We start from the raw sequence: 19652 nt of genomic DNA on the forward strand, positions 1-19652 counted from the left end.
CTTCGTAATAACTCTTTAAACATAGGCTTTGAGTGATAGTATGGGAAGAACAAATTAAGGTCTTCTTAATTAAAATTATACTAATCTGTGAGAAAAGGTTACCTAGCAGAACATTTTATTGAGCATATTCCAGCACTATTTTATTTTTTTTTGCAACAATCTTAAATGTTTAAGAGCCATATAAATAAATATTAGGTAAGAGAGAAATCTGAAGATTACCCTCTATGTGAGCCCGGGTCAAGAAAATAGTCCTTGCCATCCTCAAACAGTGTCTAAGTAAAAATCAGATTATCTTAGAGAATACTGGAAACTATGATTAAGAAGGTGTAGAGTTTGGCAAAAGAACAGTGTTGGACCCCCGTTTAAGTCCCTGGCTTCACTCTTCACTGTCCGTGTGGCCTTGGGCAAATAACTTAATTATCTCTGCACAGTGTTACTGGTTTTGTTTTAAAAAAAAAAAATGAGGTCAATAATATCTGTCCAGTGGATGATTTAGGGTTACTGATTATGGTATTTGTTTTACTTTGTGTCTTTTGGTTTCATGAGACAGGGACCACACATGTAACACAAACAAAGAGGTTCTGTTCTAAAGACCAGTGTGGAGTAGCAAAAGAATTCTTGGAAATTAGAGGGCAGGAGGCGCACTGGGCCTGGGCTGCACCAAGTATGGAGACTGGACCTTTGCATTCTTGGCAACCCGGCAACAAAGTTTGTATAGCCCACCCTGGGGCAGGCTGCTGGGTTGCTTCTGCTGCTCTTCGTCTTTTTCTTTTAATTTCCCTACCTGCTGGCTTTTTATTTTATTTGGAGACAGAGAGAGAGAGAGAGAGAGCAAGAGAGATCGAGTGCGCACAAGCAGGGGGAGCGGCAGGCAGAGGGAGAAGCAGGCTCCCCGCTGAGCAAGGAGCCTGATGCAGGACTCGATCCCAGGACCCTGGGATCATGACCTGAGCTGAAGGCAGACGCTCAACCAACTGAGCCACCCGGGCATCTCCCTACCTACTGACTTTTTCACTTCTGCTTCCCTAGAGTGCAGGTCAATAGGTCCCTCTAGCTCAGTTTTATCTTTTGATGTCCTTTCTGACAATAAGTTGTTTTCTTGCTGCAAGTTTCCTAATTCAGAGTTTTTGAGAGAATGCTCAGTTCTTAGATCAGCTTATTTATTTCATATGAAGCAAGGGATTCCTGCTTAGGTTAGGAATGGCCACTCCTCCAACAATGGGCCCACCACTGGTGCAATCAACTGTCAAAGAGATAAGTTATAAACACGGCCCCCTGGACACGTTGCTTCAGCCAGTGGGTGAAGTTCCCATAAAGAGGCATCGTATGTAAAGGGTTCAAGTTCTAGACTTTGCTTGCATTCAAATCCTGACTTTGACAGTTTCTAAAGATGAGATTTTCAGCAAGTTACTTACTCTTGCTCAGTCTCAGTTTTCTCATCTGGAAAATGGGTGTGATAGTTCATACCCCACAGGAGTATTGTTGAGTCTTAAACAATGAAGTAAAGCACTTAGCACAGCTCCTGCCAGAAATTGAACCCTCAGTAAATGCTAGCTGTATCCATCTCAGGAGCAGGTGTGTGGACAGGCCCTTGAACTAGGTCTGGTACAACATGTGAAGGTACTCCATTAACAACTGTTCACCATCTCTCTGTGTGGAGATGAACACTGACCCATCCCCCATCCCCTGGAATATACCCACTTCACGTTTCTTTCCTGAAGATGGGTGGCGTTCTCCAAGACCCCAGTAGAATTGCCGCTTGCCTCACTGTGGAAATGGATGGGATGCTACGGGCTTTTATAAAGTCAGTCTTACTAAGCCTTTCTTGATGGATTTGAGTAGCTGGCTCTCGGTTTACAATCAGCATGCCCACTTCATGCTGGATGGGGGTCCAAGGCAGCCTGATTGAACAGCATAACAAGCGTCTAGGACAAAACCTTCTCCAGGGGTTAGCATGTTTACAGAACTGTCAAGTAATTTCTTCTGGCATTTCTCCATCAGGGTCTTGGGAAATCATAGGTTTTCACGCAAAGGAAAACACAGTGAGCTAAAATATCCATGAAATGAGAGATGGAGTGCTTGATTTGGGACATGGAAATTCCTTTTATTGTTATGTGGTGATGCTTTATTTATTTGGTTGTATTGGAAAATGGGCTGTTTCACACAAGCAAAGCTTGTGGGTAGCCAAGTTTTCCCATCGCAGCTCTGAAACTGTTTTTAACTCTTGTTTAATGGGAGTCTTCCTACAATGTATCACGTACTTCTGCTTTCTTAAGAGAAGATGCACATTTAAATGCTAGCGTTTATTGGATACTTACTATGTAGCTGGCATCCTGCTTAGGTGTTTACCTGTCATTCATTTTCCTGACACCCCTGTGAGACAAGTACTACCAACCAGGAAATGGAGGCTCACAGAGGCTAAGGAACTGGTCCAAGGTGACGCGGGTGAAGGTGGTGGAATTGGGATTGGTGCCCAGGCCTCTCCAAGCTCTTAAGAAACTGGCCGTGCTATCGGAGGACAATTTGGTTGATCAGTGACCCTATGAACTCTTCACCATCAAAACGTAGGATCTCTGGAAGTCTACGAGCACATTTCAGAAATGTGTCCATTCCTCTGAGCATACCGTGGCCACTTTTTGAAAGGAGTTAGTGCTCACACTGGCAGCACCTCTGTTAGAATACTCATGAATATATTCCTTCATTCAGCAGATGTTGCCTGAGTACCTACTCTGTTGCTGTGGGCCTGATGCATGCCAGGCACTCTGGAAGCAAAGAAATAAGAGGCATGAAGCTGCCTTCAAGGAAGACACGCATTAGAGATAGTTCAGCTGGGGCAACTGTGAAACTTGCCTGATGTGTGACCAGGAAAACCTTGAGAAGGTGGCCACCCATGAACCCACCTTTCAAGGAAGTCATCCTCCTCATTGTTACCCATTCTCTATGGGGGACACTGATGACCAGGAGATCTAAGCAGAATTTGATGTTTCCTGGGCTCCAAAGAGGCCGAGGAAGGAATGGGCAAGTTGTGTTTTAAAAGTAGCTTGAGTCATCTTGCTTGGAAAAGAAGCTGTGGCCATACACTAATGGACCTTGGGCCAGACCAAGGAGTTTGGTTCCTATAACCTGAGTCTTTCTTAGAATGGCAGCTTATGGAAACAGGAAGTACATTAGAGCATCCTGCGAAAAAAAATACGTGTTCAGTGGGATGTGTTTTCTCATTTGATTAGTAAATGAGTGTTCAAAGTGGTTTCTAAGACTAGCTCTTAAAAAGAAAACAACATTTTGGAGCATTGATGTTATCATTAAAATCAAGTATATAGTTTTCCAAGGTGATGGCTTAATACATTTTAATAACTTTCCTATTTCAAAATTAATATGTTAATAGAAAAAACCTAGTCCCTTTTCTCATCCAGAGAGAACTAGGATTTTTGAAACAAACCCTCCAGTATTAATCCATTGGTTCATCTGTTTGATCTCACTTCTAGTGAAGTCCCCCGGCTGGATGTAATGTAGTCCCTTGATGGCTCCTATTCGCTCATATTCACTGTGTATGGCACAGTGCTGGGAGGAATCTGTGTGCTGACTGATCAGTGACAGTTGTTTTGAGACCTTTTAAATTTGCCTTTTCTCCCTCTCTCTTTCTCATAGATTGGCTGATGGCCATTGCGTCTGGCTGCTTTCCATGAGTCTTCTTATAACTTCTTCCTAGTATATTCTTTACCCTTCAGGAAGTGCTAGCATGGCTAATGACCAGGCCAGCCGATATGTGTTGTTAGAGTAGGAGTAAGCAGGCTCTGAGGGAGGACAAAGGAGCTGTCTTTTAAATCAGAGGGTAACACCTGCAGTGGCAATTCTAACTGCCAGGAAAGCATTCCTTGTCTGTAGAGATAATTGTTTTTGCTTTATTAGTGACATCCAGTCAAGTGACTGCTCTTAGGCCTATTTTGCATGAAAGAGAGAAAAAAAAAAAAGACAAGAGAGGAATGGGGGAAGGGAGAGAGGGCCAAGAAGGGAGTAGAAGAAAAGTCAAGCCAAGGGTATTCTCTTGGATTCCATTTTGAATGTCTCTCTTTTCACATTTGCCATTCACAGTGGTTTAAACTTCATTGACTTGATGGTGCGACAGGGGAACATCGACAACCCTCCCAAGACTCCCCTGGTGCCAGGATTTGAGTGTTCTGGGATTGTTGAAGCTCTGGGGGACAGCGTGAAAGGATACGAGGTAATGTGTTGACTAATGATGGAAAAAAGTAATACCTATTTGGAATCTGTTGAGATATAAAAGATAGTGAAAGAAATGTTTGAGTCTATGGTGTGTGTTATTATTGTCATCTTACTGGTAGGTTTTATTAACACGTTTATAAATGATAGGATTTTCCACATGCCTCATGCCTTTCTCGTGTACCATCTTGGTTGCTCCTGGGAATAGCCTGGTGAAGTGGCCGGGGAAAAATTTGTCTTCCCTTTTGTTCATGTAATACAGCTGTTAACAAGAATGTCTGGCCTTGGGTTAACTAGGTGTGCATACCCCCTCACCCTCCCCATGGCTCCCATTTTCCCACCACCTCAGGCTCAAAAACCAACTACAAAACATAGAGGTTGGGGAGAAATATCCTCTGTATTTCATAATTTGGTTCCTTTATGCATTTAAGTAATCATTTATAAATGATTCTTTCAGACACTGGGAAAGTGACATTTTTGAATGATGATTTTAAAGGCACAGGGTAGAGGTACCTGGCAATGAAACAGAATTGGCCATGGGTTGATTGCTTTGGGAAGAGGGCAATGGATAAAAAGGGTTATTATATTTTTCTGACTATTTTGTACGTGTTTGAAATTCTCCATAATAAAAAATTTTTAATCGATGAAAAGATATATGACCCTTCCTACCACTGTAACGCAAATCAAATAGAATCCAGTCTCTAAAAACTGAAAAACTGTGGGCAAATCAATCGCACAAAATTGCAGCAATTTGGAGTGAGAAAAACCAGTGCCAATCAGGTACAAGAGCTCTTCCTCATAACTTAAGTGGTTCCCCAGGAAGAAATGAACAGAGCTAATATTTGAGAATCCACCATAACCAGAAACATGGGCAAGTCATCCTTCTTCAGCCTTACTACAACGCTGCTAGGTAAAGATTGTTATTTTCCCTTTGAAGATGAAGTTCAGAAGAGTACAGTTGTTTCTGGGGAGGCCAGAAAGGTAGATGAACATGGATTCAAGTCACCAGATCTTCACCCCTGCTCCCAACCTGTAAATGCTGCAGAGCTAAATGCAGAAAGGAAAATCCTATAAATGCAATGCCAAAATGACCTTGGCATTGAATTGGAGCCTGCTGCTCAGGCTCAGTGCATTTGAGCCTCAATACACTCTGAAAATATCAATATGTTCCAAATTCCCTGGGATGAATGTCTGAAAATCTCATCCCACACATCAGTCTTTTTGTCACTGGTTTCCAGATAATACAGCAGTAAAGTGTTAAGAAAGAAGTAAATGCACTTCTCCCTTTCTTTCATATGACTTTGCATTTCTGTTCCCAGGTAAGCAATATAAGCAGAGGCAGCACCATCTCTCCCTGAAAGTGCTGCATATGAGAAATAGTATCTCTTCTTCACTCCCCTACCTGGTCCTAAAGGAAAAGATCATACTCCTATCACTATTAATCCTGAGCCTTGCATAAGTAATCCATTATTTTAGAATATAACAGTAGATAGGGATGTCGTTGGCCCTGGTTCAGAAGGAGGACATACAATGCTTGATTATTTTTTTTCCCTTATATGTGATCTCTCTTTTGCTGCTTAGGCCTGGTTTACTTATTGTCAATCCTACCCTTCACCTCCACTCCCCTCCAGTGACTTTCAGCTGCACAAACAAATGAAAGAAGCCACCTACAGGTTTCCAATCTGGGTGTGACTTGGGGGAAAACCAATACTAATAGTCCCCCTAAAATTTTGACTTAAGATTTTCAACCATGTCGCAGATGGAATATCACGGGGCAGCACACTGAATAGCTCTCCTGGTTTGATGCATTGCAAGGGAAGCTTGAAAAGTTGTCTCCAGAGGCACAGCAGTATAGGAATAATTGGGGCTCAGTCACCCAGGACTAATTTTTTTTTATTAACAAAATCAAATAATGAGGTGGACTGGATATTAAAAAAAAAAAAAAAAGCTGCCTACCTCTGGACTCAGGCTAGGGCTGATGTGATGGCTAAGCCACTCACGCCATTTTTATAAGGAAGTGATGGCGCAAAGTTGAAGGAGAGCCCTGGAGCGGTCAGCCCTGCTGGGATGGCTGGGACTGTCACTGTCGAGGTGGTTGAACTACTCTTCACTGCCCTCTGTGTTGACACTTGAAGCCATCAGCTACTCCACGGTGCTATGTATCTTTGGGTTTGCACGATTCTGTGCAAAAGAGGATGCCGGTGTTAGACCTTGGTTATCCTCTGGTCCAAGCGGTTGCATTTAAGATGATAATTCCCAACATTCATCAGTTGGTCTTCCAGGGATTAGGACGCTCACTGCTGAAGGGACAGCCTCTCCTTTCCATCGGTTCCTTCATTAGACAGCTGTTCCTTCGGGTTTGTGAGATACAGTGGGTCTGTGTTTAGCATGTGATCATTGAGCTGTGAGTTCCATGAGACCAGAAACCAGTCTGTTCTTTTTAAGAGTTAACACTGATTGTTCTTTCTTCACCTTACATGCATCACACCAAGTATGCTGCGTGCATATTGTGTTACTTCATTTCCGTAAGGACCGTTCCCTAATATACTCATTTTACAGCAGACAAAACGTAAACAGTTACACTAATACTCCCAGAGGCGGTCGGTCCCCCTGGTGTACACCCTTTGAGAACTCTGTCTTCTTTGTAGCGCTTACCCCAGGTGTGATGAATTAATCATTTGTATCTGGAGTCAGCCTTGTGAGACTCAAATCCTGGCTCAGCTACTCCCTAGCTCCATGACCTTGGGCATGTGCTTTCATCTCTCTTGGCCTCAATTTCAATGTCTGTAAAATCTATAGCCATTCATCTGTAATGTGAGCTCTTATGGACCCATCTCATAGGAGGCTTTTGTTGTTGTTTGTTGAGTAAGCTACAGAGAAAATAAAACAGGAGACTCAGTTATAAATATATAAAAGTAAAGCACACGCATATGAAAGCCATTCATTTATTAAAAATTCACTCTGACCACAGCAATTTGAATATTGTGTTTGAAAGTCATAGTCCAAGCAACTAACATCAAACAGCAGAGTGGTTCAACTTCACCAGCACTTGGCAGCTCATACAAGCTATTACTATCAGTTCACTCATTTGTGTTTCCCTTTACTAATGATGTACTATGAAAAAACTTGGCACTCTATCGTAACCACTTTAAAGGTAAGAATGCTTTTTCTTTTCATGATGTCTGGCTATGTAAACAACTGATAAAAAGAACACAGTATTCAGCCATGCCTTCATAGGGGTTTTGTAAAGATTAGGTGACGTCCTTAGGACAATGCCTACCGTATAATACGTGTCCAAAAAAGGACTAGTTGTTCATCACAGCCCATGGCACTCTCCTGTTTTGCTCTAGGTCTGGTTGTTCTCGTTCAGTCTCCTGCACTTAGATTTACACAGCTCTTCGGATGCACCACATCTCACGACTACTGTGATCAGTAATCCAGTGCTAACCTTTGATGCAAATGCCCCAATAAATTAGCCTGGCAGGGAATCCCTATGGAGTGGCAGAAAACAAGTGAGAGTAGAGTTTACTCGCAGCTCTGCCTGTTTAAATTTCCTTATGGCTTAGTTCTCCTCAACTCCCAAACAGAGAGGAGATGAGAGGTTGAGTCGGTAAAATGATCTTCCGACACTAACATGCCATGGTGTGTGATGTGACGATATTGTACATTTATGCTTGGGAAGAGGGGTAGAGAACCTGGCTTTCACAGCCCCCAGCAAGTTTTCATAGATGGGCTTCAGCGCATCCATGAGTGCCTTGGAATTGGCAGGCATGTGAGAGTGAGCATATTTGAAGGTTTGGTTGCTTTTTTTTTTTTTTTCTTCTGGGAAGAAATCTATAATTTTCCCCAGGTTCTCAAAAGGATTTGAGAAATCTTTCAAAAAAGACTAAGAAGCTTCCATTAACCCTGTGCCTCCCCATTCCCAGATCGGGGACCGTGTCATGGCATTTGTCAATTACAATGCCTGGGCAGAGGTGGTCTGCACACCGGTGGAATTTGTCTACAAGATCCCAGACGACATGAGCTTCTCGGAGGCTGCTGCATTCCCCATGAACTTCGTCACAGCCTATATGATGCTCTTTGAAGTTGCCAACCTCCGAGAAGGAATGTCTGTGCTCGTGCACTCTGCTGGCGGCGGCGTGGTAAGTTGGTTGGTTGTGCGTCCTCTTCCTTAAAATCATAATGGTGAAAGTGGACGGATCCCCAGTTGACAGTGAGATTCCCATGTGAGCTATGTCCATTAGTAGCGATGATCTCCGCGGTTCTGGATGAAGCTCACGTGCGTGGCAGAGCTCAGACAGATGACTGTGTTGGGGGTAGGAAGAGCCTCTGGAGTCTGAGAGGTCTCCAAATCGCATGTTAGGACTCAGTGGGTCTCAGAGATGGTTTCAGTCTTGGTATCACATTGGACCGTTGCGTCAGTCACTGTGCGATGCCTCATTAGTCATGTACTACTAATATTATCTGAAACACCAAAATGGTGGATGACTTACTTCTTCGATAAATTGCCATGGATTCTAGGTTGTTCCCATATTGATGACATCCTTATTCGTTTGTGTTCTGATATATTTTCTTGAGTGGGAGAGGTGAATGGAGATTGTATTAGCACACTGGTAATTAGGCATAAACCTAAGAATATCTATGAGAATCACTGGACATGCTAATATCACTTGTCAGGTGTGTCTTTGATAAGGGGAGAAATAATGGAAATACAAAATTGCTGCCTTGCAGTTCAGGGATGGCAGAAATTTCTTCTATGGTTTGGATACGTCTCAGTGCCAGTCAGTCAGTCCCTACTGCATACCCGCCACACAGCAAGGAATGTGTTTCCATCACGATCTATGGGGGTCCAAGTAGAACTTGAGTCTTTCTGAGCGTGAGAGGTATGACTCATTCATTCAACAAGTATTTACTGAACACATACTATGTTCTGGATTCTATGGGTTAGAGATTAAAAAGAGAAGTTCATAATACAGCCTTTAGTAGGACTGGCTCTCAGTACTGGGGTTCTGTGGTTTGATGAGCTCAGAAATGAACTCATATGTTTGGGTCTATCTCAAAGATGTTTTCACTGGAAGTTCGGCCAACGTTAATTTTTTTCTTATCTTGGCTTTCTATGGCCATCAAAACCCTACCTGGTGTAAAGTGCGTTTCTTTATGAGGAATACCTTCCATTGCGTTAGCAAATGTGCTGATGTCTTCTGACCATGAGTAAAGATACAATAAAAGCTAAATATCCTTAGAAAAGAAATAGATTTCAGTGCCAGGGAATCTACTAGCAGCAAGCAAGCCATTTAGAATGTTGGCATTTATGGTCTCTGTGTGCTCAGCATACGAAGTGCAGGAGACTTGTTTTCGTATTGTCAACATAAGCTCCAGTCTCTACAGTGGTGCCGAACCCAGTTCTGCTGGGGATCAACGTTTAAACATTGGCACTGATGAGGTTTCCTTTCGTGTGTGTGTGTGTGTGTGTGTGTGTGTGTGTGTGTGTGTGTGTGTGTGTGTTTCATTTTTAGTTTGTGCCTGGAACAAAGAGGAATGTATCAGGGGCATGTGTCTCACAAAAGGGAAAAAAAAATCTTGGGGGATAAAAAAAAGTTTTTAGCATGCCTTATTCTGGGCTTCTAGACACTAAAACAATGAGATCCAAAATGTGAAACAGATGAAGGCAAACGGGGAAGGAACAATGAGGTTGGAAGAGAAGTGGGTGCCCATAAATGCAGACTCATGTCCTAAAGCTTTGCTGCAGATTCTTCCTAATGGTGAACGCAAAGAAGGAAAAACAACCAGCCACAGGAGGTGGTGTTCGTTTGAGGGAAACAAAACAGTTAGTGGCGGAAACCATAGCTAGTCCTGGGTTCAGAGACTGGAAGTATTTCTCTGTTGTTTCTCATAGGAAATGTAGGCCAACATGCAATAAACCATCCTCCACAAAACTGTTATAATAAATGCAACTATTTCCGTGATGCTTTTTCTTATGGTGTGCCTGAATGTCATCTAATAGCACCAAAGTAAAGCAACACTTAGTGAAAGCAGATATCCTGGAGCCAAAAGGATGTGGTCTGGTTTAACCTATGGGGAGTTTAAAGATGTCATTGGACGGCCCAACTCTCAGGTGGGTCTCCTTGAATGCTGTTTCTCCCAACCAAGATTTGATTGGTGGTGTGCAACACTGAGTTCAAGGTGGCCGTTAGAGGAAAGATTTTTAGCCAAGTGCACATCCATGTAGGTGAATACTCAACCAAGCTGGGTGGAGCTAATGCTATTTTACAAAAATCAAGGAGTCCTAGGGAGAGCCCAGACCATTCCATTGCCCCACAGTGGAAAGAGCAGTGAGACACCCCTAGCCAGAGCTAGATTGTTCCCAAGGAAAGAAGCAGACGCTGCTCTTATGGTGCGGGGGACTCCCTAGGGAGTGCTTTTTAGGCACTATCTGAGGTACCCTGAGGAGGAATGAAGGTGCTTCCCACCCGCCACTGTTGAACAAATCTGCTAAGTGCGGCCTCTGGCTGGTGATTGCTGTGGTAGCAGGATTATGACCTCCCGCTGACAGCCGGGTCCTCATCCCTGGCACCTGTGAGTAGTTTACCTTGCCTGGCAAAAGAATTTTGCGATGTGATTAAGGTAAAGACCTTCAGATGGATAGGTTAGACTGGATGATCCAGCGGTGCCCAATGTCATCACAAGGGTTCTTTACAGATGGAAAAGGAGGGTAGAAGAGTCAGAAAGAGATTTAAAGATGTTGTACTACTGGCTTTGCTGATGGAGGAAGAGACCACAAGCCAAGGCATGTGGGTGGTGTCTAGATGCTGGAAAAGAAGGGAAATGGGCTCTCCCCCTGGAGCTTCCAGAAGGGACAAAACCCCACTAACACTTTGGTTTTAGCCTAGGGAAATCTATTTTGGACTTGAGATCTCCAGGAAAAAAATATAATACAACTGGGTTGGGTTTGTTTTATTTTGTTCTGTTTTTGGAGCCACTATTTGTGGTAATTTGTGGTTAGCTCTCATTGCAGCAACAATGGGAAATGAATACAGCCAGATTCTCTGGGCTGCCTCCCTTCTCACTGCGGAGGGCCCACAGGGGCCTGAAAAAATTATAAGTAGCAAGCAGCAGAACTAGTGTTCACACCCAAATCTGGCTAATTCCAAAACCTATTCTCTCCATTCAACAACCCGGAATGTTGGGAGAACCCAAATCAATCATTCCTTCATTTATTCATTTGTTTAACAAATATTTGTTCAACCTCTACCCAGTGTTAACTGTAGAGCCAAGAGTTGTGGTCCAGGTACATGTTTTCTCTCTTGATGTTGATGAGATGACAGAGATTAAACTTAATTAGGATGGGGGCATCTGGGTGGCTCAGTTGGTTAAGCCTCCAACTCTTGATTTTGGCTTGGGTCATGATCTCAGGGTCATGAGATCGAATTCCACGTTGGGCTCTGCATTGGGTGTAGATCCTGCTTAAGACTGTCTCCCTCGGGGTGCCTGGGTGGCTCAGTCGTTAAGCGTCTGCCTTCGGCTCAGGTCATGATCCCAGGGTTCTGGGATCGAGCCCCACATCCGGCTCCCTGCTCAGTGGGAAGTCTGCTTCTCCCTCTCCCACTCCCCCTGCTTGTGTTCCCTCTCTCGCTGTGTCTCTCTCTGTCAAATAAATAAATAAAATCTTAAAAAAAAAAAAAAGATTGTCTCCCTCTCCCTCTCCCTCTGCCCATCCCCTCCACCTTCTCCCCTTCTCTAAAAAAACAAAAAAACCTAATTAGGATAAAGTTTCCTAACTCGAGTTAATATAAGTTTGCAGTTCTAATGGCACCAAGACTTCTGTCTGATTTTTGTCAAAGGCTGGGGAATTTGAAGACAGAATGTGAGGAATGCCAGCCTAAGCTATAATTCTGAAGGACACTAATACAGCACAGCAGTCCCTTCTTATCCAAGGGGAATACATTCCAAGACCCCCCCAGCAAAACTGCAGATGTACCAAACCCTATGTAGATCGTGTTTTTTCCTATCTGTACATACCTATGATAAAGTTTAATTTATAAATTTGGCATAGTAAGAGATGAACAACGGTGATAAATAGAATAACTGCAACAGTATATTGTTTGGTTTTTTTTAAAGATTTTATTTATTTATTTGAGAGAGAGAGAATGAGAGATAGAGAGCATGAGAGGGAAGAGGGTCAGAGGGAGAAGCAGACTCCCTGCTGAGCAGGGAGCCCGATGTGGGACTTGATCCCGGGACTCCAGGATCATGACCTGAGCCGAAGGCAGTCGCTTAACCAACTGAGCCACCCAGGCGCCCTGCAACAGTATATTGTAATACAAGTTATATGAATGTGGTCTCTCTCTCAAAATACCTTATTGTATCGTACTCACCCTTTTTGTGAGGATGTGAGATGATATAATGCCTAAATGATGGCCTGAAATGAGGTAAATGACATAGACATTGGGATGTAGCGTTAGGCTACTACTGACTTTCTGACCTATGGTCAGAAGGAGGATCGTCTGCTTCTGGACCTGGACCCAGGTTGACCATGAGTAGCTGAAATCGTGAAAAACAAAAAAACAAAAAAAAAACACCTCGGATTAAGGGGGAGGGGCACCGCATAGGAAAATAATTCGATCCGGAGCAGGTTACTTTCTCAGTGGACTTGCCCAAGTGTCTACACTGCTCTGTCACATCTTGGTTTTGTTTTGTTTTTTTTTTCCCTCTGTCCCATCTTTGAAGACACTTTCCCCCTGACAATAGCAGACCCAGATGGCCTGAGAGGGTGATGCCCTGATCGTATCTTTAGAACCTGGTCGAAAATGGGCTTACAATCTCTTATCTTACAAGATAAGCAACCGAGTGGGGCTCCTGTCAGGAACTGACGATGAGGATTTTGCTGCCTGTCCCATTTAACAAGCTGCTACAGCTTGGAGCATCTCGGTTGGGATGTGCTCAGTTCCTGCACCGCAGCATTACTGTGTCTGACGTTTGATGCTTTCCAGTTTTTGGTGTCCTTTAACCTTTTCATCATGTCATCTGAACAGAGAGGAGCAGCCTGCGATGGGCCACAGATCTTGGAAAGGAAAGCAGAGCTTAACTTTCAGACAGACCTAAATGGCTGCTACTCAATTTTTAAGTTCTATTCATTATGGGTGGGGCATTTCCCCGTGCCATTCAAATCACCGAAAGGGAGCAGCCACAGATGGGAGAGCCAGGATCTTTGGAGGCGGCGTCCCGAGGCTCCCCCACCTCATGTGGTCCTCTCTGAATGGCCAACTGACCATACATCGTGTTAACATTAAACTGACAGAGCCTGGGGAGAGTAGGGGTCCTCAGTGTGCTGGAGGATTTGGACGTATCGGATAGTCATTCTGTTTTAGCAGAAAGGACACAACCATCTGCAGAATCATTATGTGAGAATATTTCGTGGAAAACAAAATCATCATTGATCACGAAAGGCACCAGCACCTGCCCAGCCAGCCTAGCCAGCAACCTGGAGTTGTGGGGAACCCTTCTCCCGCATGCAATAAGTTTCCCTATCTTATGATTCATTCCTTCGTTCATTTGCTCATTCAGCACAGAGGTACAGGGGCCCACCCAGATTAGGCACTAGGCATTCAACAGAGAAAAAGATCAGATTTTCTCCTTTCAGCAAGAAGCCCTATAAATCAAAGGTGGGCAGAGAACTCACATAATCACACGAATAACTTTGCCAAGTCCCTTGAAAGGGAGGTACAAGCCGATATGGTGCTTATAATAGGGGAAATGACCTGGGATAGAGGCGGGGAGGGGGGTAAAGCCGGGGAGGGGGCTTCCCCAAGGAAGTGGCATTGCATGTGATCTCAGGATGACAAGCAGGCACCCCGGACTAGAGTGGACATGGAGGGTAGGGCGTTCATGAGAAATAGAGGCAGGGGAAGGTATGAAGAATTGTAGACAGTAGGACATTTCTTATATGCACCCTCCTGTCCCTGCCCCACCTCCTGCTGGTTTTCTCATGGCCCCCGCCTCTCTCACCCCCTGTGCTGCAGCGGGCATATGATTGCCTTTCCGTGCAGTCTCCCCCTTAGGTCAGCTCTGTGCTTGCAGCCAGCACACCAGTCTGCTCTTGTCACTCCTTGCTTATAATGCACGGAGACTCCCACTGTTGGTAGGATCAAGTTCAGTCTCCTGAGCCTCTTGGCACAAATGGCCCTCGTCTTTTGGACCTTGTCTTTCTCTCTGGCCACCTCCGCCCATCCCTCTTCTTTCAGTAACACGGAAGGACTCGCAGCCCCCACAGGTGTGTGGCTGAGCTGGCTGCCCAGCCACCAACAGCATTTTCCAGCCACCTTCCCCCGCCCCTGCCCCTGTGTCCTGCTGGGGCACACACCTGAGCTCAAGCCAACGGGACGTGGCAGAAGCCATGTGATGCATGTCACTTGCAGGACTGCGTCTTCCTGGGAGACCCTCCATACTCTCTGTCTTCCCCTTTCCTGGCAGATGGCGAGGATGACCTGGGAGCGTACGTTAAAGATGGCAGACCCTCCACCTGCTCAGGACCTGCTCAGGACCTGTCTTTCCAGGCCCTGTCCTGTCCCTGCCCCACTGCCATGTAGACTTTTGTGAGCAGGGGGAGAAAAGAAACTCCTGTTGTCTTGATTCCTGAGATTCCAGGGATCACCTGTTATAGCAGCTAGCATCACATTTCCATTACTCCACACACAGGGCATCTGGCTCTCCTGCATCCCTGGGTGGCACCCCCCCTCCTCCCTCTGCTGTCCCCGGGGTAATGGTGAAGGCATGGACCCTGGAGGGAGACAGTCTAGGACTAAAGCCCTCCTCCTCTAAGGAGAGCCCCGTCATGGAGTTAATCCCAGGGGAAAATAAAAATCATTCCTGGTATCTTGTAAATTTCAGTCTCTTAAGCAGTCCTCAGTGATCTTGCTCACGCCATCCAACATTCTGAGTATTCTTTACAGAGTTTTTTTTAATCTGCATTCAGTGTGCGTTACTCATTGAATGAGGCGCCCTTTCCATGGCCCTTGGCTGTCCCACCCATCACCCTCTCCATCATTCCATGGTCCAGCTATGCTCAGCCTGTATCCCTCAGCACCCCAAGTGGCATGACATGCATGAGACCTTAGGGCAGGAAGGAAACAAAGACAGACACCAACTTATGTCGAACAAACGCTAGCCATGTAGTAGAATCATTGAAAACGTAACTCATCGTAGCCCTTGTAAATGCTCTCCCCCACTGGAGCCCATTGGGTAGCACATGGCAGTGAAGAGATGAAGCATGAGCTCTAGAGTCAGGCCCCAGCCCCACCTTCCCAGCCACCCTAAGACTCAAGTTCCTCATCTGTAAAATGGGCTGATATTAGTGCCAGCCTTAGGTGGTACTTGTGGACTTGGGGCAGTGCTTGGCCCGGGACAGACACCCAGTGAAATCTGGCGATTATAATTTTCTAGGTTAATCGGTTCACTATTGTTTCCAAGGCTGCAATGTTCATTAGCAGGAAGGATCAAATTTGAGCACAAATATCCAGGGCCAGGAACCCCCAATCCAGTGCTCTTGGTGCTACCCCACCGCAGCGGCCTCAGAAATGTGTGTGCCTCCCCTCGTTTCTTCTGCCTGCCCCACCTTGTACCTCAGACACGCAGGACTTCACTAGAGCAGGACCTCCTGCTCCCCAGGGAATACAACACTAGGAAACGAAGCCTCTGAAAATTTAAAGAGAACAAAGTGGCTCTGTCATATCCTTCATGAATAATCGAAGTAATGAGGATAAATGGTACAGCAGCTCCAGCAGCCAGGGCTGCAGCTTGAGGACTCTGGAATGGCTAGCTCCTTGTTCTCTGATGACCCCAAGGAGAAGGCCCTCACCTTCCTAAATGTCAAAGGTACTTCAGTGACTGCCATGGAGCAACGCCCCACCTCCCTGCTTCTGGAAACATCTGAGGCGGCACGTGGTGCTTGGATTCCTCATGTCAGCAATATGCTTTAGGTTAAGAAAAAATATATGTAGGAACACTTCTTCCACGCTATGTCTGTGTCTGCAAAAGCCTCAATTGATCTTTATTCTAGTTGCTTTTAACTCCTTTATAGTAAATCATGACTGGGTCAAAGAAACCATCTTTATCATAAATATTACAAAGGTTAAATTTGGCTTCAGAGATGGAATTCATTCATTCAATCACAGTTGAATAAATGTATCAGTTCACAGGGGGATAAGGGCTAAAGAGATGGAGCCCAGTCATTTCCATCCACTGCCTATGAGGCAGATACTATCACATGCCCACTGTAAGAAAGAAATGGAGACACACAGAGGTTAAGGAACTTGCTCCGGGTCACACTGCTATGAAGAAGAACTGGCATGCGGACTCAGAACCCTTTGAATACAGAGCCCATGTTTGCAAGTATGAGGTGGTGTGGACAGGTTGGCAATGCTGAGAGAAGCCCTGAGCTGAAATGGGAATCCACTGCATTTTGTTGGTGGGCTTTTCCCCCAGGAGCTGAGGATGACCTCGGGTTGCTCAGGAACTGAAGGATCCTCGGGAGGAGAGGAGGATCTTCCGCTGACATGGCCAACTAATCAAGGAGTCAGGAAGTTTGAGCACTCCCGGAGCTGCCCTTGACGTTAACTATCCAGTTGAAAGTAAGCCCCGACGGCCACGTTGGTGAAGGCAGGGATGGTGTGACCTCTTCATCCCTGTATCCTGAGCACTGCGCCAGGACCCGGCACAGTGGTGTGCGTTGAAAGATATTTGCAGAGGGAATGAAGAAAAAGGGAAAGAGGAAAAGAAGGGGGCCAAAATGGCAGCAATGAAGTTATGGAAGATAAAGGCCCAGATCCCAGAGTCAGAGCTGGTTTTCATCATAGCTTCTCTGGTTTCCAGGTGAGAGACCTTGAACAAGTACTTTGACTTCCTGGGACCTTGTTTCTTCATCTGTTAAAAAATGGGTATAATTTTTTAAAAGAGCATTATGTAATGGGCTTTGTACGCTGTCTGGTGCCCAGAAAACTCAACTGTCAGTGGCTATGATTAGTAATATTATTACCATCAGGTTATTATTGTCATTATCTGATTAGAGAATATTACTCAAGAGTCCTCTGGCATCTATAACCAGAAGCCAGCAGCTAGCAACCAGTACAGTCAGCTGGTGGCTGCTGGTTGAAACCTGGAGCAACAGGAAGGTAGAGCCCATCTTAAGATGCTCCCTTAGTGGATCTTCCCCGACAGCCAGCCGGCTGCTCGATGTTCCTGGGGACTAGTGGGATCGTCACACAAGCCCCCTTTCAAACATCACTTTCCTCAAACACAGAAGACATAATTAGACTTTAAGGAAAATCTAGCTCCATAGTACCAGCCCTTGGACACATGCCAAGAACGCCAAACACGTGAACTAGCCTTGGCTGAGTTTATAGCGCCCTGGGGACCCATCCACTTCCTCAGCGACACACCCAAAAGGCCACAGTTGCTTTTCAGAATATTATTGCCCTTATTAAGCTGGGAAAGAGTGAGAAGCCTAGCAAGAAGCAGCCTCGTCTGTCCTCGCAGACACCACCAGGGTGTCGGCCACAGGTCTGGCACCCTAGTGCCCGGGCTGGCCCCTGCAGCTCACTCCATGATGCTCAACACTGTCCACCCCTCACCCCTGTTCAACACGCACTTGGGCTTCCCAACTGTGCAGCAGGATACCTTTGCTTACACGAGGGGTCCTTCCCGGACCCTGCCCTCATCCTTCCCAGCCTACCATCACCACATTGGTCAGAGCCCCCCACCCCGTCTCTCTCTCATCTCTCTCTGCCTGGGCTCTTTCTCTTCGTCTGTTTCTCTGTATCTCTCTCGCGCTTGCTTCTCTCTTTCCCTCTTTCTAGGTGCCTTTCTGTCTCTCTTCTTCCCTCTCTTTCTCTTTTTTCTCCTTCCTTCCTTCTTCCCACCCCCACCCCGAAGCCTGTAGCCCTGTGAATATGAGGCACATTTCCCAGAGGCTGCTGAATCCCTGCTGGCAGGACAGGGCTGTGACTGTAGAACACGGGCCTCAAGCACCTGCTCCCGGGGACCAGAGAGGACTGTGCTTCGGAATGAAACTTAGAGCTAGTATCTAACGATGAGGAGGAGACGGGGAGGTAAGCATGGTGGAGGGTGGACAGGTGACAAGAATGGGCAATGACAGGGAATCTGTACACGAGCATGGAGCTGACCAGCATATGGCATGAAAGAAGGAGAAAGAAGTGACAGTGAGTGAGTGGCACCTAAATGACCACACAACAGTCATGTTGATAATTCTATCCTTACCCTAAAAGCCACGTGGAGTCACAGAGGGTTTTGAGCGGAGATTTAACTCAGGGTTGACATTTTCAGAAGCTCCTGTGTTGCCAGAGGGTGAACAGATTGAGGGGGTCAGGGACTGACCAGGGACACAGACTTAGAGATGGCTGTTTTCCGGAGTGTTCTCTCCAACTTCCCTCATGAGAATACTTCGAGGGAGGGCAGTATCCAGGACTCTGTGCTTCGTTCCCGTCCTCGTGCCAGCCAAAACATTGGAATAACTTCATGACATGGCCCTGAGCTGGGGAAATGGGGCCCTGGGCTTTAGGCCCCTGTGGTGGACTTCGCCAGCAGCATCATGGAGAGAGAAGTGACGTTATTCTGGGATCGGCTTAAAGAAGAGAAGCTCAAATAAAAGACTAAAGGTGTATTTCTCTTTATTTGGGCAAGTTAAACTCCTGGGACCTCAGCTTCTTCCTCCTCATGATGAAGTGTTGATGTGAGTGTTCAGTGAGTTGATTCACTGGTTTCCAAAGTGTGGTCCCTGGACCATCAGCATCATCTGGGACCTTGTTAGAAATGCCAGTTCTTGGGCCTCACCCCAGACCTACTACCGAGTCAGAAACTGGTATGGGACCCACAATCTGTATTACAGCAAGGCTGTCTGAGAGACTCCAATGCAAGCTCAAGTTTGAGAACCAGTGGTATGGAGCGCTTACTTAGAATAGAAGTTCAGGAGGAAAGAGACATCACTGTCATGGTGTGGCAGTGCTCTGTCACATGTAAGGCACATGAAATACAGGTGTCAGGAATGCATTAGCATTCATTTCAATCCTCTGTATTGGTACAGGCTAGCGTATGTTTATCTTGGCACAGAAGGTGCAAGTCTTCGATTCCAGACCCACCTGTATTTGCATCACCGCTCCTGCTGTGGTCCCTCAGCCAGAGGGGAGAGAATCCTCAGCAAGATGGCAGCTCCAGGTGAGCAGGCAGTAAATGTGACGGGTCCAAGTCACGCCCTCCCTCAGAGATAACAGTAATGGAATAAAGCTCTTGTACGTGTTTTAGCATCTGCTCGTAAAAGCAGATGCAGACCAAGGGAGTCAGCGCAGGACCCGGCACATAATACCCACTTAGCTATTTTTAATTGTTCTGTTGGGAATGATGTTTTAACTGCCAAATTCTAG

The 19652-nt window shown here is 45.6% G+C and overlaps 1 protein-coding gene and 1 non-coding gene across 2 annotated transcripts in view; one reads left to right on the top strand and one right to left on the bottom strand.

The window, feature by feature from the left end:
* Positions 1–19652, top strand: part of VAT1L (vesicle amine transport 1 like) — a 142269-nt gene that overhangs the window by 18763 nt on the left and 103854 nt on the right. Inside the window, exons 2-3 of the mRNA XM_025860321.2 lie at positions 4093–4222; positions 8148–8363. Of these exons, the coding sequence (XP_025716106.1) occupies positions 4093–4222; positions 8148–8363 (346 nt within the window). The remainder of the gene's footprint in view (positions 1–4092; positions 4223–8147; positions 8364–19652) is intronic.
* Positions 7308–7450, bottom strand: LOC112814844 (small nucleolar RNA SNORA15). The gene has a single exon (XR_003205884.1). It is a non-coding gene; the product is annotated as a small nucleolar RNA SNORA15 (small nucleolar RNA).

This window comes from Callorhinus ursinus, unplaced genomic scaffold (assembly GCF_003265705.2).
Source record: "Callorhinus ursinus isolate GAN/ISIS: 27379988/994484 unplaced genomic scaffold, GSC_fseal_2.0 scaffold46, whole genome shotgun sequence".
In the NCBI taxonomy this organism is placed as follows: Eukaryota; Metazoa; Chordata; class Mammalia; order Carnivora; family Otariidae; genus Callorhinus; species Callorhinus ursinus.